This window comes from Anser brachyrhynchus, assembly GCF_964034855.1.
Source record: "Anser brachyrhynchus genome assembly, chromosome: 16".
Lineage (NCBI taxonomy): Eukaryota > Metazoa > Chordata > Aves > Anseriformes > Anatidae > Anser > Anser brachyrhynchus.
Genome location: NC_137734.1, coordinates 3,792,042 through 3,811,896, shown reverse-complemented (window position 1 = coordinate 3,811,896; position 19,855 = coordinate 3,792,042). Strand labels below are relative to the sequence as shown.

Below are 19,855 nucleotides of genomic sequence, written 5' to 3'. Positions count from 1 at the left end.
CCTGCTGAAGAATGTTGCATTTAATTTTATGGATTATAGCAGTGCGTCTGGTAACGAAGGAACTTGGAGAGAGAGACACCGTGTTTTTAAACTTAAGTACCAAGTCTTCATAGTGAGAAAACTGGCAGGGATAACAGCTCATAGAATCTGCATCATAGAAGATCAGATTGGAACAAGAGCGTATCTGTTTTTCAGTCACACATCCAAATCTTTTGCAAGTGATGAAGCAATACCCAAAAGCTTGCGTGTGCTGTTTATCTTTCTTGTGCCATTATGAGAACTGGTTTAAACTGCTGCCTTGACTCATCTAAACCTGAGGAAGTAATAGGCAAAATTAGTAGTTAGACAAAAGCTATGGTATAGGATAGAAGGGAAGCTATCTAATTTCTGAAAGACATCACTGTCATGTTTTTTTAATGGATGAGGAAGCTGTACATAGGTGGTGGGAGACTATTCTGTGTCAGGAGCAAGACATTAAGATGAAAGTTGGAGGAACAGTATAAAGAACGAGGAAAAGCAAACGTGAAGGGTGAGACAGAAGTACAGGAGAGAGAGCAGCATCTCAAATTTGAATGGGTTCTCCAGCAGTCACTCTGTAGAACTCTAGATGAAACTGTCTGATTTCCCTCTGTTCCCCTGCCAAATGTTATCTCTGTTTCAGAGTGAAGATGTTATTAAATCTGAAAATGATGAGGCTGATGATATGCCAGAAGTTCAAGACACCGTGCAGTTTGTGCCAGGCAGTAAATTGCTTTGGAGGATAAATTGTAGACCACCAAACTCTTCGCAGGTAACTGTTTCAATCAGTCTGTGTGTTCCTATTAGTAGTGACTCATCCCGGGGAACATGACAATGTTCAAAGGAAACCCTGTAGAAGTGTCTAGCTGTGGCATGCTTATTGACACATCCTGGCAGTTCTTGCTGCAGCAGCAAAATTAAACTCCGGCAAGCTGTCTGCTTCATCCCTGTGCTGAAAGCATCACTCCTGCCTCAAAGGAGGCAGAATGCATGATCTGCCTGCAGCCGCTTCAGGGTGGGGTTTGGGGTCATTTGTTAGCCTGTCTGATCTGTCAAGATCTTTGCACCTGGAGTGGCTAAAGTATGGGTGCACGTTCCCTTCTGCTGACCCTGCCGTTGGGAGACAGGCTTACAAAACGTGCGGTAACCGTGCATCTGGCTATTAAATAGTTTCAAGTAGACTTTTTTGGAAATTGCACAAATGGGTGCATAGAGATTTAGGTATTGTCTTTGAAAAAGCCCAGAATGTTGTCCTCTGAAATGAATGAATGAAAGGATGTCTGCTTTCCGGAGAAAAAGGACTTGCTTTTTTAGTTTTGGGTGTGGATTATTTTTTTTTAAATCATGGTACTAAATATCAAGCATGAGGAAAATGTATCTTGATCCTCTGCAGCAAAGACTGCATAAGAAACGAAAGGTGTGATTTCCATTCCCTTCTGCCCTTCCTTGTTGCTCCTGCCTTCTCTCCACTTAAAAAAAATAAAAATAAAAAAAAAGGCAGTTTGTTTTGCACCTAAACTCGCTTTCAGGGTAGCCAGTGGGAAAAGGTTTGACTCAATAACTTCTCTTGGAAGCTTTGTTGTGTCCATTCAGTATAGGAAACATACTGCTGCTTTGCCAAAATAACCTGTATTTAATTTGCTTTTAAGATGTACAATTTCACCAGTTTTGCCGTGAGTCTCAATGAACTAGAAAAAGGCATGGAAGCAATATTAGCTCCCACCGACTGTCGGCTACGTCCAGATATCAGAAATATGGAAAACGGAAACATGGGTATGTGTTTGCTGGAGGAAATATTTTAACATTACTAAAATTTGGGGGGGATGACTGAAGGGGTATAGGAACACTGTCTTCAGTTTCTCATTCCCAGAGCAGCCTTAACTTTTTTTCATTCTGTGCTAGCGAGTATGCTTTTGAACAGCGTGCAGTGTCTGTTTTCTCTCTGAAATGCCTGGGAGAGCAAGTGTGTCCAAGAGGGATCCCGAGACTGCTGTCCTAGGTTACGGTGTGTTTGCAGGTTTCTTTACTTTGGGAAAACTGCCAGACCTGCTGTCTTGCTCTCACGTTTGTTGGGAAGAATACACGATGAAATAGTGGAAAAAGCACTGTTATGCGCATTGTAGGTTAAATTCTTCCCTGGTGCCTGGGTGCAGTATTTCTGAAAGATAAAAGGCCATAATTTCAGTTTGTACTCTGTAGTCACAACTTTTCTGAAATGACAGTTTTAGATTTGCTACCTGCAGTTGTCATTGTGGAGTGAGATTGTGTACAGTGAATGTCTTCTCTTGTTTAAATGAGCTGTATTTTATTTCTCTGCAGTCTTTCCCATTTTTTTCTGCCTTTTTTTTTTGTTTCAATTTTACTAAATAACCTATTCCTATTGAAATGTTTGCTAGATGTGGCTAGCAAAGAAAAAGAGAGACTAGAAGAGAAACAAAGAGCTGCTCGCAAGGAGCGTGCAAAAGACGAAGTGGAGTGGCAGACACGGTAAGGAGGAGGGAGTTGGGCATTTACTGCTTGGAATGGTGTGGTTTTGTTGCCTGAAATGTTTTTATTCAAGACAACGTGTGTTTGATTTCTTTCATGACAGCACAATTTGTAATGTCACTTATAGCATTTGCTGGGTCAACATTTAAATAATGTAGCTGGAAGGCAAAATTGCTGATAATTTTGTCCTAGAGAAATTATTTTATAATAAATGCTGCAACCTGTCATAAGTAACTGGTAATGCTGGGTTGTTGGTTTTCTTTTTTTTGGTTGGTTGTGGGTTTTTTTTTTTTTTTTGTTCTAAAGCCTACAGAGGTCATCTTTTCTGTTAGAATTAATAAAAAGTTAAGTCTCATCTCTCCTTTAACCAATTTCTGTCCAGCTTTTGGAAGTTGAGTAACGTCCTCTAGGACTCTTTACTTACAAACTCTTCAGACTTCTTGGCTTGGTTACTTCAGAAATTGCTCTTTTTGTTGCATATTTAAGTGACTTCTCAGTCATAGAGTGCATGGCAGTGACGCATGATTTGGGTCCCATTCCTTCTGGCTGTTTTTCTCAGAAGCCAGTGCTGTACAGTAAGGTGTACACTCAAGGCCAGTTGCTGCAGGTGTCTCCTTCAAAGGCAAGAACTCTGGGTTGCTCCCATGATCTCATGGAATTCAGCATTCTGTTCCCAAAGCCTGAGGAACAGCTACAGACTAATTCCAGTTAATACCTTTGAAAATGTGGGAAGTTTAATGCCTTGTTTTTCATGTTTGGAATATTTCTAGAGGTAATTTTTTCCCAATAAGAAATATCAGTGTCTTCTAACAGTGTTCTTGTGAAAGAAACAAAGTCGTGTTTGGTTTTTTTTCTGCTCTTCTAACAGTTTACCTTCTTTTTATTATTTTTTTTCACAGATGGTTTCATCAAGGCACTAACCCATACACTGGGACTTCAGATTGGCTGTACTCAGGTGGCTATTTTGATAGAAATTTCTCAGACTGTCCAGACATATACTGAAATTATGGAACCAATTGCTCATCTCATCTGGACATCACTAGATTTCATTCTAAGCCAGTTATTCTGGTTTTGTTAATAGCAAAAACCAGCTTTTCTAAGTAAATTTTAACAAAACATCTATCAGTCAACAATCAAGGATTTAATTATCACTAATGTTGGATTGCCAAATATTTAAATACTGTTGCGTTCTTCCCGTAAAGCTGCACCTGAAATCATCATGTTTTCACTAATTTTTAAAGGGACCTTTGGTTCTTCATTTTTTTTCCCCTCTCATTTTTGTCAGGAAGGTATGCTGTATCTGGTAGAGCTCATAACATCCTTGAAAACTGTGTAACTTTAATAAAATAGAGATAATATCCTCTTTACTTAGTACAATAGTGAAGAATCTGAAGTCTTCTGAACTTGGAGCAGGGATGAAAAGTTAATATGGTACCAACGTGATAAAATCTAGTACTGTTCCCCATGAAGAGATGCATGTGAAACTCTCATACGGTATGTAGCACTATATGGGGATTGGAGCTCCTGGCCCCTCTCTCTCAATATGATTTAATAATTCAAAGACTTGGAGAAACAAGAAACAACTTTAGCTTCTCAAACTGTAGTTGTCTGTTACAGTCTTCACAATTTTTGGACACTGTGAGCATTAAACTGTATACCTGTGATAAAATTACATAAAAATATACGTTAAGAGAAGAGAAAGGTGCATTAAAAATTGTGTGCTTTTTCTGAAGTCAAATGCTGTTCTTAAAATAAGAGAAGCTTCAGAAGCAATTGTAGGAATGTAGAGGTGGTTACAATGTAAAATATATTGCTTGCTACCACTTGGAGGCTTAGATCTTCCGCACTACTTTTGGCAGCTTTGGCACTGTGTACGCTTCTAGACTAAACTTTTATTTGGAAGCACTTGGTATATATATCCACACAGGTTCATATTTCCAGGATGTTTTTGTTTGCATGTTTTTCTTTATTAGGTCATGTCTGTTTTGTACATTGTGAAAAAGCAGAATCAATTTAAAGCTGTGGCATAGTTATACCTTTTACATGTTTTCTGTGAGCACGTGATGGCATAAAAGTGGGATTTTTTTGTTCCATATCGAAACATCGAAGCCACATAATATTGGACATAACTGAGCTACAGATCAATTACTGAACTGATGCATTCGTTTTCTTTCAAAGTGGTACACTTCTTGGGGGGGAGAGGGGGAAAGGAGGCTTGAAAAATTAGGTCCAGTAATTAAAACTAATCCTATGGCTGCTTGTTCTTTTATGAAAGCTTCTAATCGAGTAACTAGGCAAAAATGGAAAGTGGCTACACTACTGTTAGATTTACGGTAAAATTCAGTAATTGCTGGTGTTAAGCATCAGCACCTTGAGGAATTTGTGGAAGAATCAATCCAACTGATGCCTAAACATGTTTGTGGCTTCATCCAAAGAGTAGATTGTTCTATCCTAGCTACAGGATTAGAAAGCAAAAGGAAACGAACATACAGAGAAACACTTTTGTCTCAATGTATGCATGTAACGATTGGATTAACCTTAAATTTGCGGGATTTCATTGTCTTCCTCACTGGAAAAATGGGAGAAATTGTAAAATTCCCCAAAATTGTAAGATTCCCAAAAAGGACCGAATCTGAACGTGCTCATGGCAACTTTATTGTGTTGCCAGAAATTGTGCTTTGAGCTAATTGCAAGTTTTTCAAACACACGAGCTAGACATGGTAATAAGGCGTAGACAGTAAGTTTGTGTTTGCTCCGAATAAATGCATAGACACTTTTAAAAAGACCTTGCTGATCTGTATGGGACAGCATAAAAACACTTTCATCCTTTTTATAAAAAATGGATTTTAATGACTGTTCCAAGCACTGTAATCCTCCTTGCAGACTCTCTGCAAGCTGACTGGGGAACCATTTATATTAGATGAGGATTGAAAAGATTCACAGTTTAAGCCAGTTTAACATCTTCTGGGAGTTTAAAACTTCCTTGAACTAAATAATATGTTTAAAGTTTGAGTCATGTTTCTAAAACAATACATATAAATAGAATTACCAGAATGGAAAATAGAGTAATTGCTAAAGAAATACTCTGGTTTTAAGAAGGAATGTGCAGGTTAGCATCTCTCTCCTCTAGGTTATAGTTCTAATTCAAAGACCTAAACCCCTTTCATTTTGCAAAACCAGAGACAATTGTAACAACGTTTAATCAAAACTTCAGTATAGAATTTTCATGGAATTTAAAAAATGAACTGGAAAGTTTTCTAAAATAAGAACACTTCTTTAGTTATGTCTTTACCCCTTTCTCCCCTTTCCTTAGTGTAATGTTCTTAGTGAAATTTCAGATTGGTTCCAAGTCTGTTCTTTTAATTTATTGTTCTTCATCGAAAACATTAACAAAATATTTTCTCATTGCTGCCAACAAATTTATGCCTGGCTAGCTATGGGATGCCTAAACCACATTGTGATTGCTCTGAAAGTGAAAAAGTTTTATTTTAAATGCAGATCTCGCCTCAGTAGTTTACATGTCAAAACTTTAATAACTTTGCACCTTTTAAAAGAATGTCACTTTTATAACTTGATTAAACACTGTATATAAGATAAATGTGTTAGTATATGTTAATACAACTATGTAGAGAAACTATCTAGAAAGAGATTATAATAAATACTTAATTCCCTTTGGGCCTCTAGGTGGTGAGAGAGAGGTTTTTGTGAAGTGAGACTCGCGTCCTAGGGCAGGAAAACTGTCCGAGATCACTCTGGCTTTGCTGCTCGGCCATGGCCGGGTCCCTTTTTGTTATCACCGTGATGCTATCAGACAAAAGGCGATTTAAATCGCGGCTTGGGACACCCCCTGTGGAGTCCTGCAGGGGACCCGTGAGGTGAGGGGTGAGAGCAGCCCCCGTGGTGCGGGGCGATTTGTGCCCCCTGTCTGGGGACGTGCCCAGGGCTGGGGCTTTGGCTGAGTTGTGGTAGGAGGAAAAAATTAACTGTGCGGCTTTTGACTTGTGTCTGTGAGGCGATGTCATACTGCGGGTTGGGAGCAGCTTCTTCCAAACATCAGCCTCTTATGGAACTGTTGGTACCCCAATTAACGCAGATGGGAAGTACATCCCCCAGATTAACCAGGAAAAGGAAACAGGACTAAATGGCAGTATTTACTGCTGTTTAGTAGCTGAAACCCATTTCTCATCGATTTGAAACCTGGTGTTGGAAGGAAAAAAAAAAAGAAAAGCTCCCCCCCGATTGCTCAGGTAACCGCCTCCCAGAGGTGTTACCACAGGCCTCAACCCTTGGCCGCGGAGCTGTCTGGCCCCGTGCACCCCACAGCCGCTTTCTGAGTGGGATTTATTTTTAATAAACGGAATTTTATTGACTTTTATTTAACGTCTGTTGCTACGCATCTCTGTCACGCACAGCTCTGTTTCCAGACAACTCCGCCCAGGGCCGCGCGGCCCCTCAGGCCCCTCAGAGGGGGCCGGGGGGGGGGGGGGGAGGAGGGGGGGGGGGGGGAGGAGGAGGGGGGGGGGGGGGGAACCGCCGCCATCTTCCCGCCGTGATGACACAGCAGGCGGGGGAGGGGCGGGCCGCCGGCTGAGTGACAGCCGCGCCGCCCAACCGCGGGGGGCCGAGGGGGGGCCCGCCCCGCCCGGCTGTGGGCGGGCTTCCGGCGCGCGGGGCAGGAAGCGGCAGCGGCGCGGGGCCTGCGGGCGGCGGCGGCGGCAGGTACCGGGGGGGGGGGGGGGCGGGGAGTGGGGCCGGGCCCTGAGGGGCCTGAGGCGGCTCCGGGCCCTGAGGGGCGGCCGCGGGGCTCGGCGGGGCCGGGCGGCCTCGTCCCGGGTCCCTGATCGCCGCCCCCCCCCCCGCCCCGTGCCCGCAGGATGTCCTCGGGCGCGCTGTTCCCCAGCCTGGTGCCGGGCTCCCGCGGCTCGTCCAGCAAGTACCTGGTGGAGTTCCGCGCCGGGAAGATGGCGCTGAAGGGCAGCACCGTGACGCCGGACAAGCGGAAAGGGCTCGTGTACATCCAGCAGACCGACGACTCCCTCATCCACTTCTGCTGGAAGGACCGCGCCTCGGGCACCGTGGAGGACGTGAGTGCGGCCCCGGGGCGCTGAGGGGCGGCCTCGGCCCGCGGCACCGCGCCGGGAGCTCCCTGAGGCGGTCCGGGGTGAGAGGGGGTCCCCGGGGCCTGGCGGAGCCGCGCTGCTAAACCCGCATCGGGACGGACGGGGGGAGGCCGGGGGGGAGGGCAGGGGGCTCGGGGAGGCTGGAAGTAACATCCCCGCGCTCCCCATAACGCCTGCTCCTTCCTCCCGCCGCCTCTTCCAGGATTTGATCATTTTCCCCGACGACTGCGAGTTCAAAAGGGTGCCGCAGTGCACTACCGGCCGCGTGTACGTATTGAAGTTCAAGGCGGGATCCAAGCGGCTCTTCTTCTGGATGCAGGTTTGTGGGAGGTAAACGGTAAAGGTCTGGGAGCGAACCGCTGCCAGCTCGCCTTGTACCAAGAGCGGCTTCCTTGCAGGAACCGAAGACCGACAAGGACGAAGAGCACTGCCGCAAAGTGAACGAGTATCTCAACAATCCCCCAATGCCCGGTGCTTTGGGTGGAAACGCGAGCGGAGGCCATGAGCTCTCGGCATTAGGAGGTACAGTGCGTTCCCTGCTCTTCCACGCGAGGCCCTTGTTTAGAATTAGCACTTGTAGCTCCTTAGGGAGACATTCCTGCTGGCTTTGGAGGGTGAGCTGGGGACAATGTTAATACCAGAAGTGTAAACGTGCTTTTAGCAAAATAAACTGCGCTGTTGTAATAGGTGCAGGCTGAAAGTTAAGACTGCCAGAAGAAGGGGCTTGATCCCAGTAGATTCTCTGGAGTCTTACCTTTTTACGAAGCCCAGTTGCATTTATCTTTTATGAGCATCGTGAATCAGTAAACACTTGAAACTGTTTTTTCCATACAGAATGTGATGCCAATTAATCTCCTGCTGTTTGAGCCGGAGTGCTGTGAAAAAAACCTCTGTGAATATGTTGTGTTTCAGAATGTTTTTGTTTTTAGGTGAGGGTGGCTTGCAAAGCCTTCTTGGAAACATGAGCCATAACCAGCTCATGCAGCTGATCGGACCAACGGGCTTAGGAGGACTTGGTAAAATGCTTTAATATCTTTATGCCAAAATGGTATTTTCTCCTGCCAGGTTAAATCTTATACCTGACGATATTCTCAAGTGGTGCTATTGATTTGGATAGCGCTTCTTTCACGTGAGAAAGCAGCAAGGCCCTGCCTCAAACGTGAGCCGTGGGGCAAAAAAAAAAAAGGCAGGAAATGAGGGGTACCAAATTCCGGATGGCACTCATCTTAGGGTGCTGTCTGCAAGGAACATAGGCTCTGCTCCTTGCTCTGCTGATTCTTCTGCCTTTTTTTTTTGTTGTTTTTAAACCCCTTCCTCTTCCTCCTAAATATTCACTGGAGCAGGAACTGAAAACCAGGGGCTCCTGGGTGAGCACCCCAGCTGTCCTGCTGTGGGCTCTTGCTCGTATCGTCTCTGATCCAGTGAATATTTGTGTGCGAAGCAGAGTTCAAGAGGAAGGTTGGCGCGTACCCGCCCTGCAGCAATCTGTTGTCAGGAGAGGAAGGCTCAGCTTAGGGCTTTCTCTTCCGGGGAGAGCTCGAACCACTGCTCTGCTTTTTCTAAAGGGAGTGATAGTGGCACTGGAGTCACCGCTGCGGTCTGTTCTCAGCGCTGCCCGTGCTCCAAGGCCAGCAGAGCAGTTACTGAGAAATCAGACCCCGGAAGGCAAAGCAATACGTAGCAGGTGGCAATGACTGAGGTTCTGTGCTTAAGCTCCAAAGTCCATTTTTGTGGATCTAGCAGTAGCGTAATTAATTACAAGCTTCAGATACAGGTCTGGCGCTGGTGGGATGTTCAGATGCAAATCTAACGTTAGCGCTGAAAGATTCTGACTTCCTAGGATGTGTTTGGAAAAGACCTTCTTGCTTCCTTCTTGAAGCTTCACATGACTCCTGGAACTTCCTTCCTCTTACTCTCAACACGTTTTTTCAGCAGCTCTTCTTCCTTTGCCTTTACATCTAGCCGTAAGACAGCTCGACACGTAACTCAGAACCATCTGCTTGCCTCGGCAAACGGTGGTTGTGGTGAGTCCGTGTGGATCTCTTCCCTGGGTAGCGTCTGGTTCTCTGACGTCTGGTTTGCATCCCTCGGGACTTTGCTTCTATTGCAGCTCCTGGGTAAACTTTTCCGAGCGAGGCCAAGCTGGATAGAGTAGCACGCGGTGCGGCCTGGTTAGCTTGTTTCACCCCGGTGTCCCTGCTGCTGTGGGAGCTGTGTGTGTGTGAGCACGAGGCAGGCCCTGCAGGCTGGGCTCCACGCTTGAGGAGCGGTCCTGTGCAAAGCACGGAGCCCGGCAGGCGGCTGGTGCTTGCTCCGACCGCCTGCGTGCTGCGGTCTGTTCGTCGGGGCGCTGACTGCGCTGCTGTTCTGCCCTCTGTGCCTGCAGATAGGTCCCAGGAGCTGGACGATGAACGCAGAGTAGAAAAGCGTGTCCGACCAGGCGTGGTGCGAGAAGGCACCGAAGGGAAGGCACGTGGTGAATGGAGCGTTTGGCGATCGTGGCTCAGAGGAGTTGTAGGGGACAGTCGGTCACTGACAGCTCCGCCGCACCCGGGGGCCGAGCCTCTCTTCAGCTGGTGCTCGTGGTGCTGCAGTAACTCCCTGGTGGCTGGACGTGGTGTGGGTGAAGGAGGCTCTGCTCTGACTTCTTGGCATATGACGGTTGGCTGAGGGTCTGGCGTTGGTTTCCAGCTGCGTTTCTCGATCACCGTCCTGGGAGCACTTCAGTCCTGTGCGGGGTTCTCACGTGGCTCTGCCTGGGGGGTGTTTGAGGACTCGTTTGCTTCTGCTGCTGTGTCTCTGTGTTAGGTGTGAGGCTGCAAAAACTGCAGGTGTCGGGGGGAGACAGCGGTGGTGCCTCAGAGGCTGCCTCTGCAGTCTTGTGCTGAGGGCCTTGTTTTTAAAGTTTAGGGACCAGTTGGATTTTTGGAAACTAGCAGATAAAGGGAGAGAGAGAGAGAGCTCTGTTACAACAGTCACGCGTGTACGGCACGAACCGAAGTCATTTCATCCTTGTGTACATCCAGAAATCAAGTCATTTCTAAAACGTGCGAGTAAGGCAGGCTTCTAACGGGGACGCAAGCTCCGAAAACGAGAGCTGTTTATTTCCAGAGCGGTGGGTGGGGGTTGGTCTGGGCTCTTTCACCCCCTCCTCCTTTGTTTTAGCAATAAAACCTTTCAGGTACAAGAGTGACCTCTCTGGACCAGAGGGGTGCAGGAAACCTGAAAAAAACCAAATCTCTAAACCTGCTCTTCTCTTGTGTTTGCGGAAGGTGGGCTGGGTGCGCTGACAGGTCCTGGGCTGGCTAGTCTGCTTGGAAGTGGGGGACCCCCGACCAGCAGCTCCTCGTCAAGGTAGGGCGCCCCTTTGGTCCCAGGCTGTAACAGCTTCCTCACGGGAAGTTGCTGCTTACCTGGGAGGAGTCGTGGCCAACTGAATGGAAAATGTAACGGGAGTTAAGACTGCTTATTACTTCACTAAACTGAGGGTATTCGTTTTTATTGTAGTTTGAAAAGAAGCTTTTTGACAAGAAGAGGCAGAACTGCTTTTTGCGGGGCATTAACTCTGCGCGAATTGTCTTTCCAGCTCTCGCAGCCAGTCGGCTGCTGTGACACCATCTTCCACGACTTCTTCTACACGCGTAACGCCTGCCCCGTCCGTTCCTGCGGCTGCCTCCGTGACCAGCCCGAGCCCCGTCCCAAGTTCGGGTAACGGAACCAGCTCGGCCACGAGCCCGACCCAGCCCATCCAGCTGAGCGACCTTCAGAACATTCTAGCTACCATGAATGTGCCGTCTGGAGCAGGAGGGCAGCAAGGTAACGGTGTTCTGGCCAGGCAGAGCTGTTTTAGTGTCCTGTCCCGTTCTAACTTGGTTTGAAAGGTCTCTTAAATGTTTATATATTTATTTATTTTGAGTGCTGATCTCCTTGGCTGCATCAGGAATCTTACCCTCGCTCCAGGACTGAGGGAGGGAGGGAGGATGCCAGCAGCGCGCTAAATGCGTTTCAGTACTCCGCTGGAACATTTTGTTTACGTGACGAGATGTGGGTTTGTCCGTAGTCTCACAGCCAGCCATTTATTTTCTTCCTAGTTGACCTGGCAACTGTTCTGACTCCTGAGATAATGGCTCCCATTCTGGCCAACGCTGAAGTTCAGGAGCGGCTGATGCCTTACCTTCCCTCGGGGGAATCCCTGCCGCAGACTGCAGAAGAGATCCAGAACACGCTGACGTCTCCGCAGTTCCAGCAGGTAGCGGTCAGAGCGCAGGTCTCCTTCCCTCCTCCCGTGTGTGTCACGATTCATCCTGCCCGGCTTTTTTAGGTCCCTGCCACTGCTCGGAGCAGGAATTTGATCTGTGGAGGTGGAAGGGGGGAGGGACACGATTTAGTGGGGCGCTGGTTCATCCTGCCTGTGGCCACCCAAGGCCAGATCACAAAGGGGTTTTTTGTTTTTATTTTTTACTTTCTTTTGGATTTGGGCTTTCCCTTTGTCATTGTTATAAATGCTCTCTGGCAAATGACAGCAGAGTAGCAGCAAATTCACTGTTGCCTGTCAGAGTGGATTGTAAGCAGTCCCTTTAAAGTTCAGTTATCAAAACAAATACATAGAAGGGAAGAGATGCTGATGTTTACAGCACTACTTCCCTGTTTCCCTCCTGAAACACCAGTATTTAATTCCAGGAGTGTCCATTTGGACATACTGGTCAGATTAAATCTGGTGTACTACAGGCCAACCTGAATTTAGTGACTGAAATTTGTCAGTGTGCAAAATTCCCCTGGCTAAAGAACGTTCTTAGCTTAAACTGTGGCAAGTCTCATGCAGACAGGACTTCAGAAATGAGGGCTGTTGTTGATCGTCGAACTGATGACAGCACATCCTGCACCTAAGCGGGGCAGCCACGTGCTGGGGTGCCAGGAGGCTCCGTCACTGCCATTGTTTCCTGCTCGGTCCAGTACGGCCTGTTAATTTATGCTTACCGGCACGTAGTTGTTCAAGAACAAACACTGCTCCTCCTTACAGAATACTCACAGGGCCTGTGGCGTAGAGGCATTTACAAGCCTGGCCCCAGTGCAGTAGGTTGGTGGGTTGGGTTTTGGTTTTGGTTTATTTGTTCTAAAAAGGGTAGAGGCTGCTCCCAGGTGGGCCGTGTGGTCAGTGTCCGTAACAGGGTGTGGAAACGGCCAGGGACTGCTGGCCTCACTCGGTTGTTGCACAGTAGCCACAGACACGTGGTGACGGAGAACCGTGATGCAAGCTCGGTTTTGATGCTCTTGACTCCTGTTCACAGGCATTGAGCATGTTCAGTGCTGCCTTAGCTTCGGGACAGCTCGGCCCACTAATGAGTCAGTTCGGCTTACCCGCAGAGGCAGTAGATGCAGCAAATAAAGGAGGTACGTGCCGATGCTGTGGGGACCGTGATGAAGTGGTTGGGTTTGTTTCTTTCTTTTTTGTGTGTGTGTGTTTTGTGATTTTTTTTTTTTTTTTTGCACTGCCCATACGTAGCCCTTGAATACAAAAGGTAATGATTCTGAGTAACTGGCTAAAGCTCTCTTACACTGCTGGTTCTGAAATCAAAAGGCGAGTGGCTTGGGTGTTGTGCAGCAGACACGGTGCTGATGTCAGGCTTGGAGTTAAGAGAATTCAGGGCTCTGCAGAGGGAGGTGCTGTGCAGCCTTCTGGTTGTTTTATTGAAAGGGCTACAATGACCGGAGGTGGTCAGGCAGCTTGTTTAGAAATACTTTTTTTTTTTTTTTTTTGGATGAGAGTCATTAATGATTCAGCTAAAATAAGTTCAGAGCTAGGGCCTTTAGCACTGGGAAAGGGGGGAAAGTACCGCTGTTCCTTGAGGAATGTTTAGAATCTGTTCCATTATGGAAGTAATTCAGTGCTTAGACTGCCTGTACACAAGCTTAAATTGCATAAATCCAGACGTGCATTATATGGTGAATGAGTGTTAGCATTTTCTTCTCTGCTAATAGGCTCTTGCTATTAAGCAATGGTTTGCTTTCCAGCTAATGACTCTTAACCTCATGCAGACAATGAATTCTGTCCCAGAAAATGCGAAATTAAATAACTAATGTATTTAACTTCTAGATGTAGAAGCGTTTGCCAAAGCAATGCAGAACAGTGTGAAGTCAGACCAAAAGGAAGGAGACTCTAAGGACAAGAAAGATGAAGAGGAAGATATGAGTTTAGATTAAGTTATTTGCTCTTCCTTACAGATATCCTAGATACTAACTTAAGCAACTGCAGTAGGATTACTAACTTCATATTATGCTTATATAAATCTACAAATAAAGGAATTTTCTTTATCTGCCATACTGTTTTCGTTTTCTTAGTCTATTTGACGTGCACTTAAGCAGTACTTGCTTAGGTACTGTTTGTGGTAAATACAAATAGGGCCTCCTTGTTGTGCTGCTTCCTGAGGTGGGGATTAGTCCTCTTCTATTACATTAGTCTCGTTCTTTCTCTTCACCAGAAAATTGAAAGAGAATAACATAAAACTTTATTTGACTCCAAAGTATGTACCAGTGATTTACAAAGACCATCTTTAATACTACAACTTAAAAACAGGTCATAATTACATTTAAGATGGACATGTTAAAAACCCATTTTACAATATTTACCCCTCATAAAAAACGATATAAGTTATAAGTCCATTTCAGAAGCAAGATTTTGTCCCCAGGTGGCTAGATATATATATATACACACACAAATATATATATGATGTGTAAGTGCACAAGTGAGCTAGGTGTCTTGGGAGAAGAAGTGTGTTTTTCAAGTGAAGCCTGCACTGTAACAGGAGTGAGTTAGGCTGAATGGGAGAAGGCAGCTGGTGGCAGGTGAGGTGATGGCAAAGTGACGTTGCAACTCCAGACAGAGGTAACCTTTATTACTTCCCTTTCAAGCAACAGTTTCTCGCTTCGTACAACAGGACTTTTGTCAGTGGTAGCAAAGAGCTGGCTGTAACTGCAAAGAGCTCAGTGGTGGGTGTGATGGCCTGCTTTCCCTCAGCAGTTCTTCCAGCCTATTTTGTTCTTTTTTTTTTTTTTTTTAAATCTTATAAATTAATCTGATAGGCAGATGCTAATTCTGAGAGCAGAATTTTGTCCAAGGTCCCCCTTGCAAAGCTTTTTATTTGTGTAGCGGCAGCAGGTGTACCGAGACTGACCTTGGGGGCAGGGTTAAATGCGGCCTTGCTTATAAAAACACAGAAGTGACGGAATTAATCCAGTTTGTCCTAATTGCATTATAAAACAGAAACTGCCTCCAGCCTTCAGCAGAAGACAGCCTGTGACTGTTATTAACTGCCTCAAGTGTTCTGTGACCTAAACCTATGTGCGTTGTGAGGGTGGGGTGAAGGGAACAGGGTTCGGGACATGCTGCACAGCTGCTGTGTGCTTCAGCCCACGTTCGGCAGGGGACAGCTGCTCTTCACACGAGCCGTGTGTCAGCACGAGTCCTGTTGTGGACGCTTGACCACCGGGGAAGGAGTCGGACCTGCCTCCGCATCCTGCTCCAACTTTTTGGTTATATTTGTGAAAAATGCCTCTAAAGTGCCCCCTTCTCTCCACCTTCCTCCCCTGCCCCCCTTCTCCCCATGGATTCGTGGCCCCTCCGTGGTTTTGGCCCCAGACTGGTGCCTGTAGGCTTGCACTGCAGTCGCTGCAGGGTAGGTAAGTTTGGCCACGGCTAATCGCAACGAGGAGGTGACGGTGAGGGCCCAGGGAGCGGTGCGGTGTCTGTCGGTCAGGCTGCACGCTGAGGTGCGCTTACTTACAGCACGGGGCAACCCCTAAGGCCCACGGAGCCCCTGACGGTCCCGGTTTGCAGCAGGTTCACGTGGCTCTGGTTGATCAGCAGATTCCTTACACAGCCCACGTAATGAGGGAGGGGAGGTAACGATGGCGCTGTGCTGGCCTGGTCTGTTTCCGCTGGTGGAACAAATAAAACCAAGCATTAGTGGGGCTAGAAACAGGGCAGGGGGTTAAGGACATTTTATGTGCAAGAGCAGTAGTATTGCTTTGGGGAATTTTGTTCTGGAGCGCATCTCCTCCCCCCCTCACCTGGCTGTCCTCCCAAGTAGAAGGTCGCCCTTGTGCTGGGTGCAGGAGGCTGGCTGGGCCCCATTGTGTATTTTCGTTCCGTGTCCACGTCGAGCTGGATTACGTTTTTCCATTTGGTAACTTAGAAAGAAAGCAAAACCGGTCAGTGCTGCTTCCTCACCTGGAGAACAAGTCCACCGCCGCCCTCTGGCACAGCCCAGTGCTGGAGCACAGCAAAACTGGGCTGGGCAGAGGCCCTGCTGTGGTGCTTGAGAAACGCCCCGGGTCAGGAGAGCCTCCCCCAAACCTGCCTTGTGGCACCGCAGCGGTCCATAAATTGGGGTGTTTTCCTGCAGAACAGAGCTGCCCTCTCCCAGCAGGGGCTGGGACCCCCACCCAGAAAGGCCCCGATGCAAAACCCTCAGCACTCCCCCGATGGCAAATGCATTAAAGGCTGAGCCCAGGCAGGTGGGGCTCCTGCTCAGTCACCGGGCCCGGCTGCAGGCTTTGAACCCACTGGACCGACGTGCGCCCAACCGAGCCTTGTAGCCCCGAGCCTTTCACCCCCAGCAGGACGGAGCCGAGCCCGGGCCTGGCCTGGCAGTGTCACGGGGCAGCCCTGGCCTTGCCGGTGGCTCTGTGACCTGGTAACCGCCCCGTCCCTCGGGCTCACCAGGTCTGACAGCACTAACGAGATTGGGCAAGGGCTCTAATTAGAAAATTACTTAATGGCAGCTACAATCTCCCAGATTAACCACATACAGGTGGGAGCTGGGGTTTAAATACCCAGGGAGGGAGCCCAGGCACCACCTCATAGGTGTAAGCAGAGCAGCAGGAGGGGAGCAGCACCCCCGAGCTGAGTGCTGTCACCTCACCTGTGATGGTGTGCCACTGCCCGTCGCAGAGGGATGGGCACGTCACTGATGCGTGGAACTCGTCAGCCCCCGTGTTCGCTCTCACGGTGACCTAGCACGGGAGACAAAATCATCAGAGGTCACTGAACTGAGCATGGTGGGCAGGAGATGCCTCTGAAAACTCAGGGGGAAGCCGCCCTTCCCGCTACCTTCGTCTCCTCCATGTACAGCAGGAGATGGTGGCTCCTTCTTGTGCCAACGTGGAAGATGAGCCCAGAGGCGCTGCGGGGACGGACCTCCAGTGACACCTCCAGGTCCGGCTCAGTTGCCACTGCATCAGCTGAAAATGAAATGCTGCTGGTGAGAAGGGGACGAGGGACCTCCTAGAGGCGCATCCCTCCCAGGGCCACAGGAACCAGCCCGGGCTGCTGTGGGGTACCTAGGCTGATGGACCCGCCATCTGCAGCAAAGAAGACCCCGCTCTCCAGAGCGCCCTCGTAGCATGGCGTCACCCCAAAGGTGCGTGAGGGGGCACCCAGGGGCTTTCCATCCAGCTGCGGGTTCCTCAGGCAGCCATCAAAGCTGGAGGCTGACGTGTCCTGCAGAGAGAGGCCGTGAGAGTGAGTGCAGAGGGGCCAAACACAGCAGGCACGGGGCTGTACCATGGGACCAGGAACTAGCAGAGATGGCATGATGCCACGGGACCACTGAGCCCTTACCGGCACGTGAGCCTTGGCTTTTCCAGCTGGGATCCCCCCCACGTACAAGGGGCTCCGGGCCACGAAGAGCCCTGCGGTGGCCACTGCAGCATCCTGGGCTCGCAGCCCGTCGATAACCAGCTGGGCTCGGTGCTCGTCTCTGCTGAAGAAGACCTGCAAGGACCAAAGGTCAGTGCCAGGGCTGGGGGCTTCCTGGGGTGGGAGGAACCCCAGGACCATGCCTGGGGAAGGGGGAGGCCGGCTCAGAGGTTCAGTCAGCCCTGGCTACAGCTTTGCCGTCCCTTTTTCTGTCCCACCTGATGGTGGGAGTCCCGCGTGCAATTAGGAAGCGATGCCCAGAACAGGGTTGTGGCAGCAGGGGAGGGGGGAGAGCAACAAGTTTCAGAGAGGTCTTGCCAAAAACCATCCCGCTGCTCACCGTGTGCCACCGCCGGTCCCGGTACTTGTCTTTGCTGCGGATGCGCAGGCGGCGCCTGCCAACGTCCACCACGAAGACGAAGCGCCCGTTGGAGACAAAGAGAGCCATGAAGGTGCCCCGCTTGCCCGCCACGTAGAAGAGCAGCCCGTTGGAGGAGTTCAGCCTCACCTCCAGGGAGAAGTGGGACCTGCAGGGACAGGGGGGTGATGGGAGCACCCTGCCCGCCCACAGCTGCAAGGAGCCACCACTCTCCGAGCGACGGTTCTTGGGGCTGAGTGTGCGTGGGGTGGGCACGGAGCGAGCCTCACCTCTGGCTGAAGGAGGCCGGGATCTCCTCAAACTCCCAGCGGCTGCTCGGGGTGCCCCCAAAGCGGAAGGTGCCCCCAGCTGCGTGGGGCAGCTGGCAGAGCCCCTCCCGGTTATGGCGGCGGTCCTTTGAGACGGGCTTGCCCGGCACCTACACGAGTCGCACCAAGGAATGGAGTGAGGGGAGCACCCCTGTGAGTGCTGCAGGGCAGAGGTGCCCAGGAAGGGGGTGATGGTGGTGTCTGGAGAGGATGGGGGAAGGACGTGGAGAGGTCTGACAGCAGCTGGTACCTTGGGTTTCCTTCTGTCCTTCTTCAGGGCAACTCTGAGCTGCTGTGGCTGCTCTCCCCAGGCACAGCTCATGGTGACGTTGATGCTCTCCATGTTCTGTTGCAGGTCCACCACCATCTGTGGCTCTGACCTCCTACACGCAGGGAGAAAGAGTTCCTGTTACTGGGCCAGCCAGGGAGGCAGGACAGGGCTGAATCTGTGCAAAGACGCTGACCTCTTGACAAAGACGTTCCCGATGCAGCCGGTGAGGTTGCTGAGGGCACCTGGCTCTGGCGAGCCCCCGAGCTGGAAGAGCAGCCGTCCATCCTGCCGTCGCTGCCGCCGGCTGGGCCTGGCGCCTGCCGTGGTGTCCTGCAGCTCGTCGTCCACGTACAGCCGCACCCTGGCAGGGAGGAGTGGCGAGGGCTGAGCAGGTCCCCGTGGCGGCTGGCCCCTCGGGCCCCGCACACCGCCAGGACACGTACCCACGGGTGTCACTGTAGAAGGCCACATAGTGGGCCCGGCCATCTGCGTAGGCGTTTTCAGTGGTGATTTTGGTTTCCAGCAGGTTCAAGGCCAGCTGGCCCCTCTGGAGGGACACCTGGCACGTCCCCTCCTGCAGAAAGCATCGTGCCGTTACAGAAGGAAGGCACAAGGGCCCATGTCACCACCACCCTCCAAGAGCTCAGGGTGGAGATTTCACTGTGGATTCACTCCCTGACTCCACCAAAATCCCTCCCTTTCCCAAGGAGGAGCGCTGCCACCCCCGGAGCAGGAGTTAACGTTTCTGCCCCACTGCCAGGATAACTGGGGGGACAGCAGGAGCCCACCTGGGTAGCGTGGTGGTAGAGCAGCCCCTCGTGCTGGCTCGTCTGGAAGCTGAAGCCACTGTAGAAGTCCCGCAGCCCTGGCACATCCTTCAGGGCCAGGGTCAGGTAGCCGTGGCCGTGGACACTGACTGAGCGAGCCACCTGCAAGGGATGCCAAGGAAGAGAGGTGAGAGCCAGGCCCAGCATTGCAGGCTGCTGGGAAGAGAAGCAAGGCATCCAGGTTCTCGCTCGGTCTGCCTGGTGCTACGGCTGTCACGTGGAGCACCTTGCCCTGCCCCGCTGCACTGAGGGGCCGTGGGTTTTATGCACCTTTCTGCCTGGACAGGAGATGGGGCCTGTCCCAGGGGTCCTGTGATCCTTTCCCCAGTGGGCCCTTTTCCCAGCTGCCAGAACATCGTGCTTACCAGAAGGTCTGAGGTGCAGCCGTAGCTCACGCCAACCGTGTTCATGCGCTTCAGGTCAACGTATTTGCCAAGAGCCTTCAAGCCCTTCATGCAGCCCCGGATGGGCCCACCCATGGGGAAGAGTGCTTTCAAGCTGCGGGAGAAGCAGACAGCCTTACCGGACGGCCCTGGGGGGGTTCTGGCCCTGCAGCCTCTCAAACAGAGCACTTGGGACCACGAAGGCCTGGTGTGTCTCCAGTGCCTCATGCACGAGGCTGTTTCATAGCACCCAGCTTGGCCAAGGAGGGCTCATGACACCCATCAGCACCTCAGCCCTCAAGCCCATGGTGATGGGCAGGATGAGGAACCTTCCCTGCAGAGTTCCAGCAGCCCTGGCTGTGGCT

The 19,855-nt window shown here is 50.0% G+C and overlaps 3 protein-coding genes across 12 annotated transcripts in view; 2 read left to right on the top strand and 1 right to left on the bottom strand.

The window, feature by feature from the left end:
* Positions 1-6,103, top strand: part of OSBPL2 (oxysterol binding protein like 2) — a 36,436-nt gene extending 30,333 nt beyond the window's left edge. For all 6 annotated transcript variants that reach the window (XM_080558235.1, XM_080558236.1, XM_080558239.1 and 3 more), the window contains 4 exons: positions 662-790; positions 1,668-1,791; positions 2,415-2,505; positions 3,405-6,103. In XM_080558235.1, the coding sequence (XP_080414361.1) occupies positions 662-790; positions 1,668-1,791; positions 2,415-2,505; positions 3,405-3,507 (447 nt within the window). In that variant the 3' untranslated portion in view covers positions 3,508-6,103. The remainder of the gene's footprint in view (positions 1-661; positions 791-1,667; positions 1,792-2,414; positions 2,506-3,404) is intronic.
* A 1,029-nt stretch (positions 6,104-7,132) lies between these two features.
* Positions 7,133-13,944, top strand: ADRM1 (ADRM1 26S proteasome ubiquitin receptor). 2 transcript variants are annotated; one of them, XM_080558046.1, is made up of 10 exons: positions 7,133-7,224; positions 7,379-7,589; positions 7,828-7,944; positions 8,024-8,147; positions 8,555-8,641; positions 10,898-10,979; positions 11,212-11,441; positions 11,717-11,874; positions 12,914-13,016; positions 13,720-13,944. In XM_080558046.1, exons 2-10 carry the CDS (start codon positions 7,380-7,382, stop codon positions 13,824-13,826), a joined length of 1,218 nt encoding a protein of 405 aa, XP_080414172.1. In that variant the 5' UTR covers positions 7,133-7,224; position 7,379; the 3' UTR covers positions 13,827-13,944. The 2 variants fall into 2 exon arrangements, with proteins under 2 accessions (XP_080414172.1, XP_080414173.1); XM_080558047.1 differs by lacking the exon at positions 8,555-8,641.
* A 164-nt stretch (positions 13,945-14,108) lies between these two features.
* LAMA5 (laminin subunit alpha 5) overlaps positions 14,109-19,855 on the bottom strand; it is a 91,236-nt gene continuing 85,489 nt past the window's right edge. For all 4 annotated transcript variants that reach the window (XM_080558032.1, XM_080558033.1, XM_080558034.1 and 1 more), the window contains exons 68-80: positions 19,473-19,605; positions 19,069-19,209; positions 18,724-18,854; positions 18,474-18,641; positions 18,260-18,392; positions 17,971-18,119; positions 17,663-17,849; positions 17,245-17,397; positions 16,965-17,124; positions 16,735-16,865; positions 16,547-16,637; positions 15,693-15,812; positions 14,109-15,560 (exon numbers count right to left, since the gene is read on the bottom strand). In XM_080558032.1, the coding sequence (XP_080414158.1) occupies positions 15,403-15,560; positions 15,693-15,812; positions 16,547-16,637; positions 16,735-16,865; positions 16,965-17,124; positions 17,245-17,397; positions 17,663-17,849; positions 17,971-18,119; positions 18,260-18,392; positions 18,474-18,641; positions 18,724-18,854; positions 19,069-19,209; positions 19,473-19,605 (1,855 nt within the window). In that variant the 3' untranslated portion in view covers positions 14,109-15,402. The remainder of the gene's footprint in view (positions 15,561-15,692; positions 15,813-16,546; positions 16,638-16,734; positions 16,866-16,964; positions 17,125-17,244; positions 17,398-17,662; positions 17,850-17,970; positions 18,120-18,259; positions 18,393-18,473; positions 18,642-18,723; positions 18,855-19,068; positions 19,210-19,472; positions 19,606-19,855) is intronic.